The sequence below is a fragment of the Anguilla rostrata genome, chromosome 14 (genome assembly GCF_018555375.3).
Source record: "Anguilla rostrata isolate EN2019 chromosome 14, ASM1855537v3, whole genome shotgun sequence".
In the NCBI taxonomy this organism is placed as follows: domain Eukaryota; kingdom Metazoa; phylum Chordata; class Actinopteri; order Anguilliformes; family Anguillidae; genus Anguilla; species Anguilla rostrata.
This window is the reverse complement of record NC_057946.1, coordinates 3,532,951-3,552,867: the sequence shown is the minus strand read 5'-3', so window position 1 is coordinate 3,552,867 and position 19,917 is coordinate 3,532,951. Positions and strand designations below refer to the sequence as shown.

Here is a 19,917-nt window from a genome sequence, read left to right as displayed (position 1 = left end):
CCGTAGGGTAGGGTTAGATGAATGGCGGATGGATGGCGATGGCAGTGGCGGTAAGTGGCGTTAGCCGTAGGGCGTAGGGTTAGATGAATGGCGATGGCAGTGGCGGTAAGTGGCGTTAGCCGTAGGGCAGGGTTAGATGAATGGTGGATGACGATGGCGATGGCGGTGGCGGTAAGTAGCGTTAGCCGTAGGGCGTAGGGTTAGATGAATGGCGGATGGATGGCGGTGGTGGTAAGTGGCGTTAGCCGTAGGGCGTAGGTACCTGGTCCCTCAGACATCTCACCTCGGCTGAGGAGTATCCTGACGAGGAATATCTGGACATGTCGAAGTCATCGTCACTGAAAGCGAAGGACAGGGAGAGTGAGACGCGCGAGGGCCTAGCCACCTCCCAACACCAGGGGGCGACGTGTCAAGAAACATGACACTGAAACGGTAACTGTAATTGGGCACACAAAACCTTCCAGCAACAGACACTGGCACAGTTTGGAAAGGACACCAGGCCTGCTGGTCCACTAGTTTCCAATATAGTGGATGAACTAGGGTGTCGGCTAATTTATAGAAAGCATCTACACCCTAGATAGTCTGCTATATAGGAAACTAGTGGGCAGTGGGAGGGGCATCTGGGGGGTAGATGGGGGGTGGTGAGGGTGGGGTGGGGGATAAATCTGTCAACGCTGACCGCGTAATCCCCGCATTAATCCCAGCCACTAATCCACCCACCCCCCCCCAGGAGAACCGGGAAGGATGAGAGGCGCTTTTCAGACGTTATCACAGCACGCTACTGAGACCCGCTCTGAGCCACCCGCGACTTTCCCGCCCTTTTCCCCGTGATGTCATTCGTGTCACACCCACGTACGGACGGCAGCCACGCCCACCTCCCCTTTGCTCAGTAGAAGAGCGGCAGCTCGCCCTCCTTGCTTGGCCACCAACTAATAAATCAGTCCTCCTGTGTGTATCCTCCATTTACGAGAAATTAGTTTTCAGGCAGTAGTTTAAAAACAAAACCGCTCAGGTAGGTAGGGTATAGGCTTGGATTATAAATGGAAAATAAGATGCTAAAAAGGACACTTCTGAGTTTAAAGTAGGTTTAAAGATTAATACAGTTCCGGCTTCTGTACAATCTGGAGAAGGTCATTCAAAAACCTGGGAGCCCTAAAGCTTCAAAGCACTGCAATTGCTTTTACGTTTTTTTTATTTTTGGGGGCCATCACACACAGAACAGAAAAGGCGGTGAAAACAGAAAAGAAAATGCAGATTAGAATTATATATTACATTACAGGCGTTCAGCACGCGCTCCTATCCAGAACGACTTACGCAACTTTAACACTTAGCATTTAAATTGCATCCATTTATACAGCTGGGTATATACCGAAGCAGTGCAGGTTAAGTACCTTGCTAGAGGGTACGATGGCAGTGTCCTATCAGGGAATCGATCCTGTAACCTTTAGGTTACAAGACCAACTCCTCAACCATTATACTACACTGCTGCCTTTTTACTAAGAGCAGACCAAAACACCTTTGGATTGAACAAAGGTCTGGATCAATATTCTTCATCAGCTTTGAATCACAATCAATTTCATTTGAGGAGTTTGCCCTGTTTCTTCAGTTCTGACAAGTTCAGCAAAACAGCAAAAACTTTCCAAACTGAGCTTGTGAAGGCAAAAACCTATTGCGTTTGCATTTATCTGTGAGTTAAAGTTAAGGAACATCTTCAGTGAAATCAGGTCAATGTCCTTCGTCAAATCAAATCCCATGGAAATGAAATGGTGCGTTTAATTTTTTTTACACATTTCTGTTGGATGAACAAGCCTCAAAATCATAATCGCCCTTTGAACATTCTAGCCAATACGATTGATTGATTTTTAAGGACAAAGAGGACGGACTATGGACTGCTTGCCTAGAGATTCTCTTTGTAAACCATGTTCCCGATCGCAATAACTGTACAAAATAAAATAATTCACCAACAAAAATGAAAATTATGGAACCCAGATGAGTTTCTCTTTCAGGCCCACTGTTACGTCCCCAAATTAGAGTCCCACTTTTCCATGCATGCAAAATAATTCCGTCAGCCTGCCACCAGATTTCAATAAATCTGATTTCTAACGCTTGGATCAAACGGTTAAAAGCCTAGATGGAGACATCAGCCACAATTTAGAAACCACTTTCCCTTCAACTACTGCTTTTATAAAATTTTGACCAAAATACTTGGAAACAGTCATCCAGACCTGGGTCCAGACCTGTCTGAGGACCTACATTACATTTATCTGGCAGGCGCTTTTATCCAAAGGAACGTACATCAAGTGCATGCTGAAGTTCACTATAACAACTACAGAACACAGGTTCTGATAAGGTACAATACTGATTATGTAACAGTTGTTCATAGCCATGAACACATTGAGTCCAGTTCACACAGTGAGCGTAGACATGTGTGGAAATTCATTATTCAGGAGGTTCGACTAAGAGTAAGAAACAGCAGGGTAAACCCATAAGGCGCACTACAAACCACAGTTTGAGGGTTTCAAACGGGTGCTCGTTACCTGTCTGTGTCCAGCGCTACCAATGGCTTCTCGTCCGGGCTCTGGTCCAAGGAGGAGTAGCCTTTATTCGGGACGACCAACCTGGACCAGAGAAAGGATTAAAAACAGACAGAGGGTGAGGGACGGGGGAAAAGTCAGAGAGAGAGAGAGAGAGTGGGTGGGAGTGAGGGAGGGTAGCATAGCCCAGGGTAGCACAGTATAGCCCAGGGTAGTAGAGTATAGCCCAGGGTAGCAGAGTACAGCACAGGGTAGCACAGTATAGCCCAGGGTAGCATAGCATAGCCCAGAGTAGTATAGCATAGCCCAAGGTAGCATAGTATAGCCCAAGGTAGCATAGCATAGCCCAGGGTAACATAGCATAGCCCAGGGTAACATAGCATAGCCCAGGGTAGCATAGCATAGCCCAAGGTAGCATAGCATAGCCCAGAGTAGTATAGCATAGCCCAAGGTAGCATAGCATAGCCCAGAGTAGTATAGCATAGCCCAGGGTAGCATAGCATAGCCCAATGTAGCATAGCATAACTCAGGGTAGCATAGCATAGCCCAGGGTAGCAAAGTACTGCCCAGGGTAGCAGAGTACAGCCCAAGGTAGCGTAGCATAGCCCAGGGTAGCATAGCATAGCCCAAGGTAGCATAGCATAGCCCAGTGTAGCATAGCATAGCCCAGGGTAGCAAAGTACTGCCCAGGGTAGCAGAGTATAGCCCAGGCTAGCAGGGTACAGCACCCTCCCGTGACGCTAACCGTACCGTGTTCTGGCCATGACGTTGTTCTTCTTGGGCTGCTGGTTCACTGGGCTGCCCACGGTCCCGTTCTTCACCGACCCCTTCCTGGCCAGCTCTCGCTGTTTCTCTGCCAATCACAGGACGCGACACCACGTTAGGCCCGCCCCCCCAATCCATAAAAGACCAATAAAAAAGGAGGATAAGCACTGGAGGTGTGTCCATAACTTGCCACAACTGCTTCATAGGCCTGTACATTATTTGGGCAAAGAAAGATAGAGAGAGAGAAAGAAAGAAAGCGAAACAGAGAAAGACAGAAGCAAGCTCATTTCACCATTGGGGGACAGAGGGGGATGGGGGACAGTGGGGTGGACGGGGGACAGAACTGACAGGAGACGTGACCCGGAAGTGAAGACAGGAAGTGGGAGGGGCCAGATCCGGTAGGTGCGTAGGGTCTGATGATCTTTAGAAGATAAAAGGCGGAGCTCTCCCTGCAGCTGCCCGATAGGCCAGCAGCAAAGGTTATGAATGTGATGCAAGCCGACGTACAGTAGGTATCCAGATAAGGGAAACAAGCTGAGTCTGGGGGGGGGGCTGTAGATCAGATAAGCAGCATCGTTCTGGATGAGCTCCAAAGGTCCAATGGCTAGATTACTCATAGAGACAGAGCAATCAATAACTTGCATAATATATTTTCTATTGGCTGTACACTGTGATCTGCAGAACGCATATTAACAAACACAAGTACACTGTTACATATTCATGCGCGTTCCCTCTTAGTCTATCTGGATATTGATGATGACTTTGAGAGTATAAATATCTGATACTTTATTTGCCTGAGGTTAACGGCAGGTCACAGGGCCCATCCTTTAGGCAATGCAAAGCAGTTTGGACTCAGTTCTGTTAATAACTGCATACCACAATTGAATTCAATTGCTTGAAATTGGTTTAAAAGAAAAGCCCGAATTTTTTAAATTGTTATTCGCTGGCTCTGTGAAGAAATAAAACTCTAATCGGTGGGCGGGGATAAATTTATCATCATCTTTTGAACAATAAATAATTAAACCGCTTATTTGTATGTGTGCTCTTGCACCCTGATGCTTGTCAATAAGAGAGAGAGAGAGAGACTGAAAGAGAGTACACAATCTCATCCCACCAAAATCCAGTTGTTCTGCTGCTGAAGATGTGTTGCCAGTGGAAAGGCACTTTACACATTTATAAAATATTAAAAATATACATTAATATATTTATGAATGTGATATGAAATATATTACTGCCATCAAATATTAGTGAGATAGCCTGTATATCTGGACATATCAAATCTATGTTGGGCAGTTAAAACAGTTTACCGAAATAAGACGTGTGTAATAAAGACAGCGTTCAGCATCTCAGGCAAGCCGTTTGGGTTCCATAACACTCCTACCGAATGAACCGAGATAAATGCATAAAATAAATTCAGAGAAATTACACTAAACTTTCACTGACCAGTGGCTTTTCTGTGCTTCCTGCATTACCAATAACCCAAAAGTACATTTTTATTTATTTATTATTAACTTGTAAAAATTAATATTGTTTGTTTACTAAAAAGTCAAATGGAATATTAGAATACCCTAATAAATAAGTAAGTAAGTGAAGGTGAATACTGGCCCACGGAACATTCCGGCATAATCACTCAGAAGTTTACGCACAGAGTCAAAGTGCACAGGCAGTGGAGAGACACCAGCGGCCATCAGCGTATGTTCTGGCATGTTGCAGTGAGTATTATTCTGAGCTTAAAACAGCCGCACTGCCCAGACACACAGAAAAACAACGACTTGCTTCTGAAGAGAGACGGCCAGTTGATCCAAGTTGTGTGAGTCGCTCTGGATAAGAGCGTATGCTAAATGGCTGTAATGTAATGGATCCAAGTTTTTAAAGGGTTTGTTTATCCGTGTACATCGCTGCCCTTGTAACCTCAGTTCCAATTTCCACAGCCACGTAATTACCATCATGCTTCTATGATCCCACGCAGTTGGAGTTTCCTTCCTACTTATGAAGGCTAGAAAACAAACACACCGCACTGACAAAAAGAGGCAAAGGAAGTGTGTGTGCATGCTAAGCCATGCTAGCAGAAAGGCACTGCGTTCTCTACACCGTCTGCGCAGACGGGCGCTCTTAAAGACCCGATTCAGCAAAGCGTCTCCAGCTTGACTCCCGGGTATTGTTGCCGCGGCAGCCGCGTCGAGCTACGCTAAATTCCTTATGGAAACGGAGGATCCCCGGGCATGCGCACGGCTGACCGGGCAGACGTCCCGGGACGGACCCGGAGTGACCTCAGCGAGCGGGGCAACTGCGCCGTGTTGAGTACCGGGCCAAATCTGACCTCGCACCCCCGCTGGGGGGAGGGGGCCAACCACGGGACAGAGGGGGGCGGCGGCCTGAGAGGTAACACGGACTGGAACTTTTCAGAACTCCCCGAAACCCTGTTTTTACAGCCTAACCCAGATTACGATGACAATGCTGACACTTAATGTTCTAAGTCATTATAATACTATATCATGCATAGCAAAATCTTTTTAAGGACATTAGGAACAATTACATGTGTTTATAAAGCATTCATAAAGAGTGATACTCCTGCTACTACCACCACTAATAATAATAATAATAATAATAATAATAATTCACCGATTTTCATCTGAAGCGGGGATGGCTTGTAGTTCATGGCCACGGACTCCCCCTCCCTGGTGTCCGAGTCTCCCTCTGAAGTAGACGATGCCGCCGGGTCCTAGAGGAACAAGAGACGCACACGCACGCACACACACACACACACACACACACACGCACACGCACACGCACACGCACACGCACACGCACACGCACACGCACACGCACACAAAGACTGGTCAGGCCAAGCAGTGGAGCTGTGAACTAAGAGAAGCTTGTGACAGACAGAGCTATGATGGCTCATCTGCTCCAGCATGTGTCATTTCCGTGGGTAAATGTATGAGTGCGTCTGCAGCAGATTCAACTTCTCTGTGTTACAGCCATTCCAGACAATAATGGGAGTGGCACCCCACGCACAACACAGAATAATCACATACTAATCTCACACTAATCACAAAATAATCACACACTAATCACACAATAATCTCACACTAATCACACAATAATCACACAATAATCACACACTAATCACACAATAATCATACAATAATCACTAAATAATCACACACTAATCTCACACTAATCAAACAATCACACAATAATCACACTCTAATCTCACACTAATCACATAATAATCATAAAATAATCCCACACTAATCATACAATAATAATACACTAATCAAATAATCACACACTAATTATACAATAATCACACAATAATCATACACTAATTACGCAATAATCATCTCTCTCTCATCCTCCCCATCTCTCTCACTCTCTCAGGGCCTGTCTCCCTCCCCCTCTCTCTCTCTCTCTCTCTCTCTCTCTCTCTCTCTCTCTCTCTCTCTCTCTCTCACTCCCTCTCACTCCCCCTCTCTCTCTCTCTCTCTAGCATGCGGTTGTTTTCGAAGCCAGCTGTTTAGCTCAAACTGTGGCAGAAAGCACCCGAGTCAGCACCAAACAGCTCTAAACTCTCGGAGACCGTCCACTTTAATATCTCTCATATCAGCTGGAGCACAAGCGCATTTTCACTGTGCACTGCATCGCAGCCGAGGACATTCGGGAGTGAATAGATAAGAACTGCAGGAAGAATGTGTGGTCAATAGCATTTTCAATAATAATATTTCACATAATGCATTAGAAAGGCAGCAAACACGCAATTTTTATAGGATTTATTAAAATTCCACCCCAAGGGACGCGGAGAACCAGGCCATGCCACGCTCACTGGCTGCTCAGACGATTCGTTTCACTTCCATTAAATGAGCTCCAAAAAATATTCCCCAAATGTATTTTAACAAAATCATCATCATAATACTGTCTCTCCCTCGCCTCAGGGCCTCTGTGAGTCACTAGGACTTCTCCACCGTTAACGGCTGCATTTGTGTTTGTGCTCTTGTGCTATTTAGGCATGTACCGACCCTTCTATATATATAGAACACACTCACGGTATATATTTAAACAGCCGTAAAAGACTGTATCCCTGAGACAGCAGCAATGGCTTTCTGGCTTTCTAACATGACATGGTTGTCAGCCATTTTGAACACTGGCACAATAAAAATAAGGTTGAAGTGACCAGTGAATTTTTATCTGCTGGAACTGTGTTTCATCTCCGGCACAAATTGATTTGTTAACGACTTTCAGGTGGTGCACAAACGTCCTCGTTGCTCAGGGAATGCAGTTAGCCAGGTCTGGTGCTAAAGTGGCAGGTGAATTCTCCTACACTGTAATTTGCTCCGGATAAGACTGGGTAAATTAATGTAATGTGAGGTAACATAAATCCGTTAAGCGGGATACATTGTTAGCCAACGGACATGTATTCTGTAGCGACAAGACATAAGTGGCTTGTGCTGGATTTCATAACACTGGTTACCACCCGCTATCGCCTTTTACCGCTGGTTAACGCTAATTATATTATTATGATCTAATAACTTGAGTGGCAATACCCACATAATACAGTGAATTAAAAACATGAAACACAACTGAAATAAAATTCTGGATTCCTTATTTTTTGTAGGCACCCATTATGTGAGCAAGAAAGGGCCAGTTATGTAAGCCTAGTACCGCCGCGTTGCTCATTGGCACTGCAGTCTGAACGCATGCCCGGTGTCACGTTTGCTGTGTCAGCTTACAGGGAGTGGTCCCCCCCCCCACATCCCCCACCCCCCCGTTTCTCCTTTACCGCCATCGTCCGTGCCCTACATGGCGCGCCGCCAGAGAACGCTACGTGTTCGGGTCGTTTTTGGCGAGCGGATCTCGCGGGAGAGGCGAACAGTGGGGGTCCTGTTCGGGGGGCCTCCCAATGAGCCCTGGGACCGGCCCGTGAGGGGAACAGGCCTGGACCCCCGCTCCGCAAAAACAGAGGCCTCCTTATCCCCAGCCACAAGCCTCCTGTTGTTCCAAACGAGCCGGGATGGGGGGTGGATGGGCGTCGGCCGTGTTTACTGTGGCACGTCGAAAGCATAACACCCCCCCCCCCTTTTTTTGGCAGCGCTATACACCTTCCCTCAAGCTGGTACAACAGCAGCCCCCCCCCCTCGACCCCCCCCAGACCCCGACCCCCCCCCCCACTCAGTGACATCCAAGCAGCCCTGCCTGCATTCATTTACCACAGCAATCCGTTTGGCGTTTAATGCACTTGTTAGAAACATCATGCTCAGGGACACATTATCTCTGCTCCACACGCAGTTACCCTTACTGTGATTAATTAGCCAGTGCCAAAGCATCGCTGTGCACTTGTGCCGCAGCTTTTCAAACTTTTTACTGTTTTATTCCGCCTTCCCCCGCCTCTCTCACTTTGGGGCTCACAGTCAAGCTCACAGCAGACCTGGGTGAAATCTGTGGCTGAAATGTTCTCAGTGCTGGATAAATTATGGACATACTGCAGCAAACTGCCACGCGATACTGAGCAAATCACACAGCTGTAAAAAACAGCTACTTTTGCTTTGGAAATCTTACACACTGTCAGACAATGTACTGAAGGGTTAAAGTATTCCTAATAATGGAGCTGGTTGGTAGCTGATCATGTTTAGACTGCTTCAGTGTGTGGATGGGCCTCACAGTGTGTGGATAGGCCTCACAGTGTGTGGATGTGCCTCACAGTGTGTGGATAGGCTTCATATTGTGTGGATGGGCACATGGAAGTGCTGTGAGCCTGACTTGCAGACTGCAGTGTAATACACAGCTGACATCATGCGCTCAAAGAAAGAGCATCAATGAGCACTAATCGGGCCTTCTTGTGATCTCACACCTTAAAGGGTTAATGGGGAAAAGCATTAACCCTCTAAGGTGTGAGGTCACAAATATGTGATTAGAATGTTCTTAACTGAACATTCTAATGCTGATGTAACAATCACTACCGGTAACCGAAAGCAACAGAGTTCTAGAACACTGACTTACTTTTCAAAAAACCGACATTTCAAAGGGTTAAATGCATTTCTAATAATCAGAACCGGTGCGTGGGCCTGCCTCGCTGATGCAGCGTCATCTGCACAGGGGCTTGGGGAACTGGGCTTGTAGCTACAGAGGTTGCCGGTTCAAATCCCATCTGGGATGGTACTGCAGTACCCTTGAGCAACATAACCCAAAATACCCAGCTGTATAAATAGACTGCATGTAAAGGAATATAATCTGTGTACGTTGCTCTGAGAAGCTGCAGTTCTGGTGGAGTATGCTTCACATGCAGTTCTGTAGCCCTCCCACAGCGAGGGACAATCCTGCCAAATAGCCCCCCCCCCGCATCCCTGAGCAACACCAGGGCCAATCGCAGGCCGCCCTGCAGGGAGCCCGTAAGGATCCACGCCGCGCTGTGGGGTGTGTGAATCTGCCCAAACCTGGCACTACAGCTGGATAAAGTCACAGGGTGCACCCGTGCAGCACTGCGGCTGTAAAAGCAGGGACGAGCTCGAACTCAAATTCCCCCCGCGTTCATTACAACACGAAAGCCAGCCGTACCATCGCAAAAAAAGCCGCACAAATATTTATTTCACTTCAAACCGTTGTTGGGACTGGTTCTCGGGAGACCGCAGCACATGATGATTAAAAAAAAAAGAGAAAGATTTCATTTTGTGACTGAGATCCGTGATCCGTGATTCGTTTATGTTATGAGTCGTGAATCACCTGAACAGAGAGCGTTCCAGATTTCAGGGGTGCCACAGAGAGTGCGCTAGGACTTGGGTCTCTTCGGGATTGAAGGGGGGGGGGGGGGTGGGATGTTCCCTTCATTCTCCACAAAGCTTCAAAGCTAGAGAGAGGAATCAGCATACCCCCCAGGAAGGGACGAGCAGGCTACCGGGGACCGGCTTCTTCTTCACGAGAAGAGCACAAACACAGAATCGCTACTCCAAATAAACGCTGTTAGCGAGAAATGCTAATTTTTACATCAGCTGTAAAGGCGCCGGTGGCATCTTCTTCCTGCACCCTAACAGAACGGAGAAGGAAAACAAGGCAACAGGCAATATGCGCCCCGTTACATTTTCTTGACATTTCACCGTAATCCCTATGAGTACACTATGAATTATTGAACGGCCTTTGTCATTGTTTTTTTTCCCCCTCCTCCACATGCTGGCAGGGAGGGTCATTTTTTATATATATATATATGTAAGATAATCAGCCCCTCTCGAAAATGGATTTCCAATGAATCGAAGAGCGTTTGCTTTTCCTGCTGCTGAGTCTTTGAACGATGTCATCGTGCTCCTCTGAGTCACATGGTGTGGCTTCCTGCTCTATTAAAAGGCCTTTCTGTGCTGGCGCTGGAAACACTTTCACTCAGGATCGGCCATTAGTGCAAACCGAAGTGTTCAACTGTTTACCGGTCCAAAAAAATAAAAGGCTGTTTCTGAATCCAAAGAAGAATTGTGTCTCATTACCCAGAAATCACTGCAGGTTAGCAGGTTCCTGTGACAAACGTGTGAGAGTATAGACATGCAGGCTAGCACATGAATGACTTGCACAGAATGCAAAACAATACCATAATCAACCAATCAGAGCGTGGTTAGCTCCCTTAGTGGAGCCACAGGAAAGATGGAAAGACAGGTTAGGTCCTCAGACCTCTTTCCTGAGTCCGCTTTAGCTTCGTCATTTTTATTTCTTCTCTTCTTTTTCACACTCAGCGCTCCCCTTTTCACTCGTTTCTTCTTATTGATCCACGTTCCACCCTTGGCCTTTTCTTTTTTCTATTCTTGGCTTTTTCAGTGATTAAAAAAAAAAAGAAAGAAATTTTACCACACCAGTATCCAGGCTGGAAAAAACACCTTCAGCATTAGCCAAAGACAGAGAGAGAGATGCTACTGTTGTTCATAAGGCTATAGGCTTCATATTGTACACAGCTGGTTTTCTCACTCACTCTCTCACTCTCTCACTCTCTCACTCTCTCACTCTCACTCTCACTCTCACTCTCTCACTCTCTCACACACACACACACACACACACACACACACCCCTCACTTCATGCCAAACAAAACAACATTTCCAATTAGAAAGTCTTCATCAGGTGTACATAATTATTACCCACAATGCCCTTAAATAGTTACACACTGACTGATGGTGCCGCATCTCAGCTGTGAGCTGAGCACATTTCTGTGTGAGACTTTGATTGTACACGCCTTTTTCCCCCGCAGCAGACACAGGGACGGATGTGTGTGTCACTGTCGGCACGACTCATTGTTCTGCTGTTCGCCACATAACAGGGCCTCGCTCAATATCAGTCTAACAGCAGCACCCCCCTCCTCGCCCCCCCCCCCCACCCCCCACCGCCCACTCCCCTGCTTCTGTCCCTCAGCAATAACTCCTCTAAGCTCGGGGAGGTGCGCTGAATTTTGAGGAGGGGAGGACAAGACGTGCCCGCTTTGAATCATCTCACTCTGTGTCCCAGAGCCGATTCTCCGTCATGCCCCCTGCTCAGAGAGGGGGGGGTCGCAGGGGGGGGAGAGGGTTTTGGAAAATTCCTTTGCTGCTCCCAAGCTACGGCCCAAAGAAGGACTTGTGGTGGATCACAAAGATGACAAAAAAGAGAAAAAAATATAATAATAACTTGCTGTATGTACCTCATTTTCCATTCATGGGTTTTACAAACCCATTAACAAACCTTACAATCACAGGGAGGAGATCAAAAGGTAATTCATGCATAAATTAGAAAAATAAATTAGTCCTTGGGCAAAGAATAAAATTCTAAACATGCATTAATTAGGCAAAGAGGTTAAAGAAAAGTAAAAAAAACCAACAGAGAAAAGGGCTCAAGGGTCCATTTTAGTGCTTCAGCATGTTTAACAGCCTTAGGAATGAACGCAGATTCCTCAAGGAAACAGGTTAGTCACAAATTCTGTGCGTAGCAGGTGAGCTGAATCATTGAGGATGGTGTCTGTCTTATGCCAGATTTCTTTCCTTCGTCTGAGGGGGAGAGGGGTTCTAGCACAGGATTAAAATCGTTTTAATCCCACGTTAGACCACGTGTGTGTCAGGCTCAGTCGAGATAAACACGGGCCCGGTTAAAGGAAATGCACTCCCACTCGTTTTGGTGGGTCGTGAGCTCATGACCTTCCGGCGGAAGCACCGCGCCAAAACGGACCAGAAACAGGCGGACCTTCCGCGTGAAACAGGCCGCGCGATCGGAGGCTACGCCGCGAGTCACATGACTCAGCTTCGTTCGGTCATCGCGCAGGGGCGGACACGCCAAGCGCAGAAGCGACGGGTGAGTCCAGGTGATTCACAGGTGAATCCAAAAAGCTTTCGGGCGCACCAGGTGTCACATGTTCCCCAGCTTCTGAATGGCTGAGGGGGGAATGGGGGACGGCGGACAATAGATTGGCAATTAAGAAAAAATAAAGGGCACTACTCCGGATGCTAATTTTCAATTTAATCTGCTCTCGTTTGTCCCATCGCTCTCACAAGAATGTTTTTACAACCAGCCATTCACTGAACATTTTACAAGGCACCTTGAGTCACACTTATCCTTTTGTTAGGAAAAGCCCATTTAAATTCCCCCCTTACACGATGTGAAAAATATCTACAGCACACTGTTGTATGTTCCACATACATTATAGTATATTATACAATAAAAAGATGAGGATCTACCATGTATCACCTCCAGTGTGTTTCCCCGCACATGAAGACAGATACGGAGATAACAGAAAGTAGGAACTGCAGGTTTCACATTCCAAAATCTCCATTTCCCACGTATACCCCTAATCCACAACAAAGCTCACAGCCAAGATTCCATTTGTGAACATTCTACCAGTGATGCCATGCATTACTGCACATGGGCAGTGGGCAGCAGTAGGGCTACTGTTCCGATGGAGAGATAAATCCTTATCGAGTGGAATCTTTACAACAGCCACTTTGTTTTTGGCGGGAAGTGAAAACAGCTTTGCGCTAAAAAAAATAATAAATAAATAAAAAACAGATTGCCTACACAAGACAAAGTTAAATGAAATCTGGAGGCCTCCTGTAGAAGGTTCACAGAAACACCCTCTCCATTAATGTTCCCACCACTGTCAAACTTGACTGAATATATGTTTAAACGTGGAGGTTTTAATATTGGAATAATAATAAAAATATGAATATTCAAATAAGAACAGTTAGGTTTCGGTCACAGTTCTGTGTGAGCAAACCCTCTCTAGCACACACACACACACACGCACACACACACACACACGAGCCCTAATCTCCGTAATCTGGGATCTGACACGGAGAGGAGAACTGATCCTCGATGTTTAACGCGATAGCAACGCGAAATGTTTTCATCCGGTCCTGCCACTCGCCTTTTCATTTCCGCGCGTATGATTTTTTTTTCCGCGTGAGAACGCAGTCGGTCCGCTCGCAAAGTCGGAGTGGGACAAACGGCGGCCGCGTGTCAACTTGAGGCACGATTTTTATCCCTTATGCATTAACCCCACCACACAAACATGTTTTTATTTCTCCATCAGCTCAAACGACGTAGAGGCGATGCGTCAATAAAGTTGCATCGTGAGCAATCATGATGCAACTTACACATACACACACATACGCACACACACAGTGATGAGAAAAAGAAACGGTACCTGTATCTTTCAATTCAATGGTTTTACATATTAGGACATAACATGCCTAATAAATCGGCTTATTTTCGGCTGACATAAATAATGACAAATTAAAAGTAGTTATGAGTTATTTTTCACAAGGTTAGTTGTGATGTGATGTACTGTTAGGATCAGGTGAGGGCTAGATGAGGGTAAGTTATGTCCCAACATATTTACGTATTCACACATGTCCAACACATAACATGTAACTGGAACACAAGATGAAATGAAAATGAAGGAAAAAGCAGTGCACTAATGTTGCAGGCTTTGAAGTGATGCAGGAGGTTGAAATATCACCCCCCCCTCCCAATCCCCTCATCCCCCCTACTCCCCCCCCCCAGGCCCCCCATCAGTGAAAGCGCTACATCCACTGAGATCTCATTCCTAAATTCCAAAGCGAAAGCGATTCCCTCCTGGAGGTAGACCATGTTCCACAGAATCATAACATCATCGATAATTAAATGGGCTTCATAATGTTCTGAATATTAACCGAGAAAGGGTGTCAGAGAAATGAATGATCCCATTTCCCGAAGACAGGGAGAGCAATTATTTACCTCTGACAGAGAACACAAACGAGGCGCTTGTAGTTTTTGTAAGCCTGAGGAATATGGGGGGTGGGGGGGAGGGGGGGGGGGTTGGGTGTGTTAAAAGTTGGTATTCTGTTTGTGAGATGAAAGCAATCAGGAACACACACACACACACAGATGCAGACGCAGACACACTCTCTCACATACAGTGGGGGCTCAGGAGGTAAGACCGATTGTCTGGCAGTCGGAGGGTTGCCAGTTCAAACCCCGCCCTGGGCGTGTCGAAGTGTCACCTAACCCCTAACTGCTCTGGCGAATGAGAGGCATCAATTGTAAAGCGCTTTGGATAAAAGCGCTATATAAATGCAGTCCATTTACCATTTACCATTTTACATACACACACACACACACACACACACACACACACAGACTGCTGAGCTCTTCCGGTGAATTCCGCAGAGCCTGCAGGAGCTCTCCTGGCCGGCCGGCTGGCTGACCTCTTCCCGAATTGCAGAGTTTGGGCCCCCGCCAAGCTGGCACGCAGCCCTGTACCCCTGGCTGTCACCACCCGACCCCCCCCCCCCCCCGGTTCATCTTAAGACCAGGGACAAACCGGGACGGGGGGAGGGTGGGAACGGTCACAGAAGGCTTGTGGGACAGCCAGCTTCCAAGATGACAGCACTTCCTATTGGCTGAGATACCAGGCTGCTTCGCTTCATACACCCCGAAACATCCCCCGCTACCCCCACCCATCCCCCTTGCTGTTACTGTGCTTACAAATCAAAAATGAATAGAATATTCAAAAAAACCTACAGGCTTGCCGCATTACCTGCATGATATTGAGGTGAATTTATACAGAACCGAGGGGAAGCATAGATTTCGAGAACGAAAAATATAAATGCGTTTTTCAGAGTAGGGATACCGGTGTAATCTCAGCCACGTAACCGCATTACCGTCTACATCCCCATGGGGTCACTGTAGGCACTGGATTACTGCACCTGAGTAATTATACAATTAGTGACCAATTAGTGACCCTCATATAAGCAATTAACTGACATACTGCACCAGGTGAGAGGACGGAATGTGACAGAGATGAAGTGACCAGGTGTGACAGGGGGCATCCCTCCTGGTACTCTGCACCTCGATGGAGCCCGTTTATTTCGCACAGTTTACCACCAAGCCGTCCATTTTCCTCTGTCACCAGGAAAACAAAAACCAAAAAAAAACAGCACTGAGCAGTGGACGGAAGTCATGCGACATTCGACAGGCGCGTTGTCTGAGTGCAAACATCCTGCCTGAAAAAGTTTTACCTAATTTACTCAGATTTTTTTAAACAAGCATGTAAGAAACGGCGGAGGAATTCCCTGAAAAAGGAACTTCGGCTGGACGAGGCATCACAGGCCGACAGGCCCGAAATCAAGATGGCCGAAAATGAAGATGGCGAAAATCAGAAGAGTCGGAAGGGCACACACAGCGCTGGCGTGCACTTTCACTCATCCCGCGGGGAACACGGAGGCCCACATCCGCCTTATTTATCAAGTTATTCGCCACGGCCAGCGCCGTGTAGCTCGATGCCGTGAATTACAGCTCGGTAACGCACCGCTTCGAATAATGCCTCCGGAACCTCCGGGCTGATTTCATCAACGAAACTGCATTTGTCTCGGGACAACGCCAGGTACACGGGGGAAGAGCACAATGAAACCCGCAAAGACTCGATGGCAAACGCTGTTCACTGAACCTGCAAGGCTCAATCGCGAACGGTATATCGGGCTAGCGAGTTCCAACAATTGTGGGCACATTTGTGGGAGTACTCAAAAACGATTTTTCCAAGCGTTGCCCGAGCAGGAAAGTGTCACTCCACAGTTACAGAAAGGTTCAGGCTTTACCCTGAAACTACACGCTGACAGATTCCAGGATTTGACTAGTGCCTCAGAAATATTGCACCGGGAATGGGAGTTCTGAGATGGATGGATGGATGAATAAATGGATAGATGATAAATAGATGGCTGGATAGATAGATGGATGGATGGATAGATGATAGATAGACGGACGGATGGATGGATGGATGATAGATAGATAGTCAAAAGGATACTTGTCCTTTCCGACTAAATCCACTGACGCAGGGAGATGCTTCTCGTCCTATGGACACGATAACACTGAGCATCACCAAGGACTGACTGAGAACAACGGACCAAGATCACATCTAATCAGAAAATCTGAACACATTTCTCTTTCGGCTGAGTTCATCTCTTTTAGCCTTTCATTTTTCATAAGGCTGAACCGCCTGCGAACCACTTCAGTTCTACGATTCGTCTCGTCGAACCAGTTCTGTGCAGGCAACATAATTGCGATTTTTTATGTCTGCTTCCCGCTGCTAAGGAAAGGAAGAACCCTGCAGCCCGACGCTGTAAAAACGTCCGCGTCTCCGCGCGCTGACAGCAGAATGCGGCAGGGCGGGAACGCCGCTGTCAATCACCGTCTGTGCTTAATTAGCGGCAAACGATGAAGATTACTGGGGGGGGGGGGGGACGTGACAGACAGCAAGGCTCCGTCCACCTCGTCCCCGAGGGATGACTGAGAGCAGCCCTGGATAAACCGGTGTCCTTATTCATGAGCGAAATGACGTCTGACGTCCGCCGGCTCGGCTGAATATAAAAGGACTGTAGGATTGTGGGATTGTGGGTGAAGGATTCCATTACCCGCAGACAGCCACGGTTCCACCGCGTGAACCTCGCCTTTCCTCCTGACACACCGTGTATATGCACAGGCCTACATCTCTCTCTTTCTCTTCCCCCCCTCTCTCTCACTCACACACACACACTCTCACTCACACACACATTGTCACACTCTCACACACACACACACACACACACACACACACACACTCACACACACTCACACACACTCTCACACACTCTCACACACACTCACTCTCTCACACACACACACACACACACACACACTCACACTCTCACACACACACACACGCACTCACTCACACACACTCACACACACACACACTCACACTCACAGAAGCTCCTCATGCACGCCTCTCCAAAGAAGAACAAAGACAACGTGTGTACGCTCTGTAGTGCGGACACAAACACACACAGGTATGCATACACAGACGTCTGTGCCCAGACACACACATACACACGCACACAGCCTCTCACACATACGCACACACACACACAGTCTCTCACACACACACACACGCGCATACACACACACGCACACAGAGGCAGGCACACAGGCATGTAAGAGCACACGTACACACGCGCACACACACACACACACACACGCACACACACACACGCACACACACTTTTAGCAGGGCTTCATTAAACAAGGGCACGTCGCCCTCACACCGTTGCTATGCACGCTCGTGTTCCGCCTGTCAAAGCCGCAGCCAATCACATCAATCACACCGACGGGCAGGGCGATTCGCTCAGATCGGTAATACACGGCTTAACTTGACTTGCCTGCTTGCATTTCATTTCCAGGTTTAATATTACAGGGAAACTGTACAAAAAAAATAAACGGAGAAAAAAAGTTTCTCAGAATCAAATAGTTCCCCTGAACCTTCATCTGTATGCGGACTGCGCACCCACACCTGCAGCCAAGATAACCCCCTGTTCGTAACGGGATACGGGTGGGGTGTGGACAGAGGGGCCTCAAGCCTGATTTATACTTTGTCGCACGACCCTTTCGACAAGTGTCGTGCGACAAAAAATGAGAAAGTGTCGCACTATGTGTTGCATTTACACTTCGGCAAAGGGCTGTGGAGAGTGTTCTGTTGTCTCTATGGTAACGAGACGCCAAACTGCTGATGTTTACATCTGTGAAAACACTGCGGCGCCTGGTGACATTACAGAAAAACATGGGAAGAATGAATTTAATATCTACTTTTGTTTTTTAAAATGAAGCAATCAGAAAAAAAGAACGTTGTCTGGCGTTCCGTTTGGCTGACCAATCAACACCGTGCGACAAAGCATTGAATTCTGTGACATAACAAAAATCTAGAGGTGCGCGACACTGAAAAATGTTCCTGTTGAAAATACGTCATTTTTGTCACGTGACACTTGTCGAAAGGGTCATGCGACAAAGTATAAATAAGGCTTTACCCTACCCTTCTGACGTTTAGGCATTTAGCCAAGGCCCCAGTCCAGAGTATACAGCTTCCATGTTTACATAGTGTCCATTTGTACAGCGAGATACTGAACATAGCGTAGCAGTTCCGGTTATGGACTTTGCGCAACAGTACAACTGCAGTGCCCTTCCCGGGATTCAAACCCGCAACTCCGTATTACGAGCCCAGTTCCCTAACCATTGTTACAACACTGCTGATATACTACACTACACTCTCTCAGTACTCTGACTAAGGTGCTTTATGAATATGGGACCCAGATCTACAGCAGTATCAGTTTAGCCTTTGGATAAGGTCCGGGTATGGAATAGGGGAGACCTGCTCTGAGATCAGCTCTCCTACTCAGATGCTTTATGAATACAGATCTACAGTAGTATCAGTTTAGCCTTTGGATAAGGTCCGGGTATGGAATAGGGGAGACCTGCTCGAGATCAGCTCTCCTACTCAGATGCTTTATGAATACAGATCTACAGTAGTATCAGTTTAGCCTTGGGATAAGGTTTGGGTATGGAATAGGGGAGACCTGCTGTGAGATCAGCTCTCCTACTCAGATGCTTTATGAATACAGATCTACAGTAATATCAGTTTAGCCTTTGGATAAGGTTCGGGTATGGAATAGGGGAGACCTGCTGTGAGATCAACTCTCCTACTCGGATGCTTTATGAATACAGGCCCAGGAACTGACTGAAGAGGAAAGGAGGTTTTATTGTCCCCCGCCTTTGTGCTGGTAACCTTGACAGATGTCCAGAGTTAACCTCGTTAATACAGACGCTCACCTCTTTCTTTTACCTCACCATCGCTCACGTCTTTTTTTCCAGAAGGTTCTATAGCCTGACAGCCAGCTTCTGGAAATGAATCTCAGGCTTACTATGTTTTTTTTTTTCTTTTCTTTTAACAGCGGACAGGATGCTGATATGGCAAAAAAAAATAAAATAAAACAGCCCAGGGATTGTAGGGATTATGTATCACCTGACCTGCGTAAAACCCCGACCCACTTTACCCAGGGCCAAAGTTAGGCTGTCACGATCGATAAGGCGACGAGCGGCCTAACGGAGAAGACACAAAGAGAAGGCCGACAGATAAACTACAAATACCATCAGACACTTCACCTGTAATATTTCATGAAGCAGTCTACTTCACTGCAGTACATCCAGCCTCAGGACTGCACCTCTTGCTAATGAATTATTTTTTCTAATTTCACTGGTCCGTGTTGAGATCACGTTCACTAGGTTTTCTTATCGTTCTCCACCGACTAAACCTTTTTAGAAATCAGGGGAGAATCTGGAAGTTAT

The 19,917-nt window shown here is 46.9% G+C and overlaps 1 protein-coding gene across 2 annotated transcripts in view; it reads right to left on the bottom strand.

Annotated features, from left to right (window-relative positions):
* fam219aa (family with sequence similarity 219 member Aa) overlaps positions 1-19,917 on the bottom strand; it is a 31,440-nt gene that overhangs the window by 7,019 nt on the left and 4,504 nt on the right. The window contains exons 2-5 of one of the 2 annotated variants that reach the window (XM_064307512.1): positions 5,922-6,021; positions 3,285-3,387; positions 2,538-2,618; positions 263-338 (exon numbers count right to left, since the gene is read on the bottom strand). In XM_064307512.1, coding sequence (XP_064163582.1) covers positions 263-338; positions 2,538-2,618; positions 3,285-3,387; positions 5,922-6,021 — 360 coding nt within the window. The remainder of the gene's footprint in view (positions 1-262; positions 339-2,537; positions 2,619-3,284; positions 3,388-5,921; positions 6,022-19,917) is intronic. The other variant, XM_064307513.1, reaches the window with a different exon arrangement.